Genomic DNA, 5,272 nt, shown 5'->3' with positions numbered 1-5,272 from the left:
CAAACTACATGAAGCGAAAAAAGAACGGCAAGCTTGCAACTGCAGATTCCACCTTTTTTGTGTGCATTTATTTATATCTTTGCCTACATTTTTAAGGACACCTTATTTAAACAGAAAAAGGTAAAGAAGTATAGCAGATAAATAATTTATAAAATAAAGTGTGCATACGCTACAAAATTATGATTTTTAAATGATTCTATAAAACCAATTGAAGCTCAAGTAGATTGTTTCCTGCGAGTTTCCCTCGAATTCTCGAGAATATTTGGGCAACAACTTGACAAGTCTTTGTTCCGTCAAAAATAAGGAAATATTGATATCTAAAATTATTACAAAACCTTTTTGACGCCTGGTACTGTTAGTTGTTAGACCTTTATGCCATATACAGTGGTTGCTAAAAATTTTCGTTCTTAAACTCATATTTTATGCGATTTTTAAATAACTTAATTATACCTTCAAGTAGTCATACATTTTGTGGACATATTGTTAAAAGTTTTTACTTTTAAATGTGTATCTCAAAATTTGAATTCGCTTCAGAATAGATTCAGAAAATGCTTGTTTTTAATCTTAAAAGTTTTGAAAAACACTGAAATCGCTACAATTTTGGATAAAGTGTTTAAAAAGGTTTCCCAAAAAGATCATAAAGTTATATTGAAAATATCGCAGATCGATAGAAGAATATCTTTCGTTTAAAGTTTGAGAAATGTTGAATCCTGTTTGGATTAAACATGTAATAATTGAGTATAAGAAAATATCTTCTTATATTATTTTTAAAAATTATGTTTGCACTTTTAATATTAAAATAGTAGGTTAAAACTAATCTTAGTTTGCATTTCTATCACTAAAACCAATAGCCAATCTTCCATAGCAGTATTACTTCGGGTAATTAAGATATCGGCACTAATTCCGCAAGGTTTCGGTCAACTGGACGAGTTCATCTTGGGTCATCACAGATTAGCAAACTCAGTTGTTACTGTAGGTGGTTCGGAGCAAGGCAAAGAACTGATACGACATACTTATCACCTGGAAATTTTGCTGAATAATCAATCAATCACAAGCAATTCATTAGGCTCCTGCTTACCTTCATGTAGGTAACCAGAGAAATGGGTGGAAATGTGGGTGGCTTTATGGCAGCGGGTCTCTGGCTACGCATAATCAATAATTTCAACATTTTGCAATAGCTTTTGCTGCACTGAAACCATTTTTGATTATACGCCGAATCGCCCACTCGCAGGCTCTGCGTTAAAAAATGAGAATAAAAGACAAATGACAAGCAACTGAGAAAAGGGTGAAATAACATTACCGCTGCTATCAATTCATCTCCGTAATAGCAAACCAAAAACACCTGAACCATTGAAGTCATCAAAAGATGCAATAGATAAGAATCACTTCCACTGTGGACTCGGTCACTTGAAAGGCAATGAAACAAATCTGCATGGAGGCCATTAGAAAGTTAAGAAGTAACGAGAAGCTATACAGATTATTAACATGTTCACAGAGACTATAAAGAGAGAAAGAGATACTTCAAGTCGTATTCCAAGTTTGAAAACAAAAAACTCACTTGAGACACTTTGTGTGATAGCGTATCATTTGTATTAAGAATTCAATGTTCTCCTTGTCCGCCTCTTTACCTTCTCGCGTGCAGGGATGTGATTCCAAACGCATCGATATATAATTGAAATGCATACAAAGTTGCGTTATTACCACAACCAGAAGTAAATCGGCACACAGAAAGGCAATGCCAGCTAAGTATGCCCCATGGGCGATATCCCAATAGGTTATCCAATAGATGAGATTGTTTCTCGTTGCATCGAATGGAAACCAAATGAGGAAACCAAAATTCCTATCAAATATTTCATAGCCCAGGAAATTATATTTAACCGCCGCCTTAATGGCCGGATAAAAAGAAAATGTTGTCGTATAGGCCAAACAGAGGAATGTAAAAATATTGATCACCCGCTTCATCGTTCGTTCAAATTGATCCATTTTGTAATCCCGTTGTTTTTCCACAGTCTTTGGATGCATATCCTCCAGTTCGTTGAGCAGTTCTATAAGTAATTTCCTATGCATTACCATGGCAGCCTGTTTGAAATCGGCCACCAGAGAGAAGCCAATGCAAGGAGCTACCGCAATGGCCAGCCGAATTGTCTCAAAGTCCTGCAGTGACTTGTAGAAGAAGACCAGTTCACCAATCACCAGGAGATTGAAGTTAATAAAGCCCGCATATAAGTAAATTCTTAACAAGAGCGACTTCAGCGGATTTTTTGAACGATGGGCATAGATGTCCTCGCCAATGCTTCGATAGAAGAGAACTGGCATACGCATCATGTCCTCGAAGGTGCGTGGTGTTTCAACCAAAGACTTGCTCATGTTTAAAAGTTAAATCAACTACTCTATCACCCCAAAGCGTTTGACTTTTATAGTCACACAACAATACAGTAAAAGGAGAATGGGGGCGAAATTAATTTAGTAGGCGTGCCTGTCAAGTTTTGCTGCCTCATCACGAAAGTGTTGATAATTGTGCGTAAACTTTTTGAAAAACTTCTTCTTTTTTAACGTGAAAGTGATGGACTGTCAATATAATTAGCTGTTAGAGCTGTAAAGTTTCTCACCTGCCTTTTCGAAATCTGCAGCTGGAAATCTTCTCATAGAATCATTTGGTTGCCGCCTCTGTCGACCTTCACTGACCGCTAATCAACATGAATTGCAAAAAAAAACAAAATGGCAGAGAAATAATGCCAAATGTCACAGTGAAACGTGACTAATGGAGAATGAGAGCAGCAGGCAAGCTCGAGTGCCAATGAATGGATTTCACAGACCAGACCAAAAACCATTCAGACTGGATTCCAACAACTACCTCCATCTCCACCTTCTTCTTCACCACCTTCACATCGACATCGACATTCACATCGACATCCAGTTGTTGTCGATGATTCTTTTCTTTCATTATGAATGTGTTGAATGAAATGAAAATAATTTTTCTTGTTATCCTGCCTCTTCGGGCACAAATTGAGCAGAAAATAACTAATAAAGTCGGACGTGGACTTTGCTTGGCATGAAATGAAAGGAAATGAAAGCACAAGGAGAAAGCCAGCCAGCAAGCATAGCATCTCGGGGCACGTGCAAAATGGCAGCTCAAATTGAAATGCTGCTGCCACAATGGGTAATTTTCATTTCAATTTTCACAGTTCACAGGGAGGCGCATGGCCCCCCAACTTTGACTTCCCCCTTGCCCCTGCCCTGCTCTTCATTCTATACGGACAATTTTTTACTCATTTGCAGTTTGCATTTGGGAATTGAACTTGTGCCCGAAGCAAAGGATAAGGATAAGGACTATGACGTTGATTTTTTTCATTTGAAACTGTGTGTGTGTGTGTGTGTGTTTTCCGTAGAACTTTTTCCCAACAGCTGCGTGTGGCAAGTAAAAGTTTTCATAGTAGAAAATGTTTTGCAACATATTGAAAACTCTTGCCATTCTTGCAAAATAAAATGAGATGAGCTATTGATGATGATGGCTTGATACTTTGCCATTAACTCCATTAACATCATCATCATCATCATTGCCAACAGTCGTTTTATTATCTATTCTGTAGAGTGTGTGTGTGCGTGTGTGAGTGTGTGTCGCTGCAACAATTTCGCAACATTTTGTTTTCCATACCAATTTCTTTTTTTTCAAATGCAAGTTTCGATTAATTAGCACAGCTGCCAACAAAAACAAAAAGGGACCCCATCAAACAAAGGCACACTCTCGTATACATATATGCAGGAGTCCTTTGGCTTATGTACACAGGGATGAGGGTGGCTCACCCTCTTACACTCTCTCTCCATCTCACCCTCAAACTCTCAATCTCTCTCTCACTCATTCCTCTCTTGTTATTTAACTCACTCACTTGGCTCCTGCGATGTTTTATGCTTTCCCCTCTTTTGTTAGGGGCAATAATTGTGTTTGAGTTTGAGTTAGAGTCGCATTTGAGTGAAACTCATGTGGCGATGTTGTGAGTGTAATCGTTTTACTCTGCAATCAGTCTATGTTTATTTCTCTCTCTCCCTGTTGGTGGCGCCACCGTGCATTAGTTTTTAAGGCTTGCCTTCCATTTGATGAGGCCGCCACAGGACTAGATCTGGGAACAGTTTTCACCAAGGAGCAAAACCTTTTTATCATTGATTTCTTTTTCAAATGGAAAAAAAGAGCTTTCCGAATTCCCACTAGGAATCCCTATCCTGCCGATAGGAGGAGTTTGAGTACAAGCACAGCATGGTGAAAATCTATGATTTTATCAAAGAAATAAAGAAGTTGAATTATTAAGTTTGCTTTAATATTTATTTCGAATTACATTCCAAAGGGGGAAGCCCGAAGGCCAAGTGACCTTAACCACTAATTGATCTGAACTTGATCGTAGATTTATGTTCACTTTTTAGTTGCCTTTCCTCTTTGGCTTAGTCGAATGTTGTCCCTTTATGTATTTCTTTCTATTTTTATTAATCTACAATATCTAAATTCAATTTAAAGCATTCAATACGAAGTTTGAGTTGGATATTCTTAAAGAAGTGTCCCAAAGTAGATGTATGGAAATTTAACGACATGTGCATTTAAGTGCATATATTGTATCAACGCATCCATCGTCTGGTTGCTTTTAATTTCAAAGTATAAAGCTCGACAATAAACTATTTATGTGCCTTCACTCCATTTTCCGTATTCTTAGTGTTTTTTTTCCCATTTGGTTTTTTTTTTTTTTTTTTGTTGCATTTTGAAGAGCTGCACTTAAGCGTAGATTTTAATTACTTTCCGGCCGACTGGAATCGGAAGACGACACACACCCACACACACAGCAAAAGAGAGGGTTAGGGGGAGTAAGAAGGCGAGGGGGGGATGACGACCGGGTCTCGAATCCTTTGGCAACATTTATAGAATGGAATGCATTTATCTGACGGACAAGAATCTCAAAGCCTGCTATTTGAATTAGCCGCTGCTTTTGTCACATGCCACACATGGAGTGAGACCCAAGCGAGAAAGGCAAAAAGAAACGAAACACAAAAACGAGATTGTAGACGACGTTCGCCTCAAGTGCAGGGCATTATGTATTCATGGCGAAAGCTAAAAAGAAAAGCTACACACACACACAAATACCCAAACTCATATGGATATGGAATAGAGGGTAAGCGAAAAAAACGCAGGAGAAAAATAAAAATGGATGGGAAAAGCAAGAGAAATGCTGGGCAAGTGCACTTAGCAGCTTGTAGACGCCCCAGTTGACATTGCCAACACACACACACA

General features: G+C 38.2%; 1 protein-coding gene across 1 annotated transcript; it reads right to left on the bottom strand.

The window, feature by feature from the left end:
- Positions 1-886: 886 nt before the first annotated feature.
- Positions 887-2,944, bottom strand: Or67c (Odorant receptor 67c). Its single transcript, XM_068294510.1, is given in 6 exon segments — positions 887-1,020; positions 1,079-1,234; positions 1,301-1,362; positions 1,365-1,498; positions 1,559-2,358; positions 2,855-2,944. Coding segments are annotated over 6 exon segments (1,302 nt in total). The 3' UTR covers positions 887-960.
- Between the last annotated feature and the right edge of the window lie 2,328 nt (positions 2,945-5,272).

The sequence above is a fragment of the Drosophila tropicalis genome, unplaced genomic scaffold (assembly GCF_018151085.1).
Source record: "Drosophila tropicalis isolate 14030-0801.00 unplaced genomic scaffold, ASM1815108v1 contig_1190, whole genome shotgun sequence".
Taxonomy (NCBI): Eukaryota; Metazoa; Arthropoda; class Insecta; order Diptera; family Drosophilidae; genus Drosophila; species Drosophila tropicalis.
The sequence above is the reverse complement of the archived record's forward strand: the minus strand, read 5'-3'. Positions and strand labels throughout refer to the sequence as shown.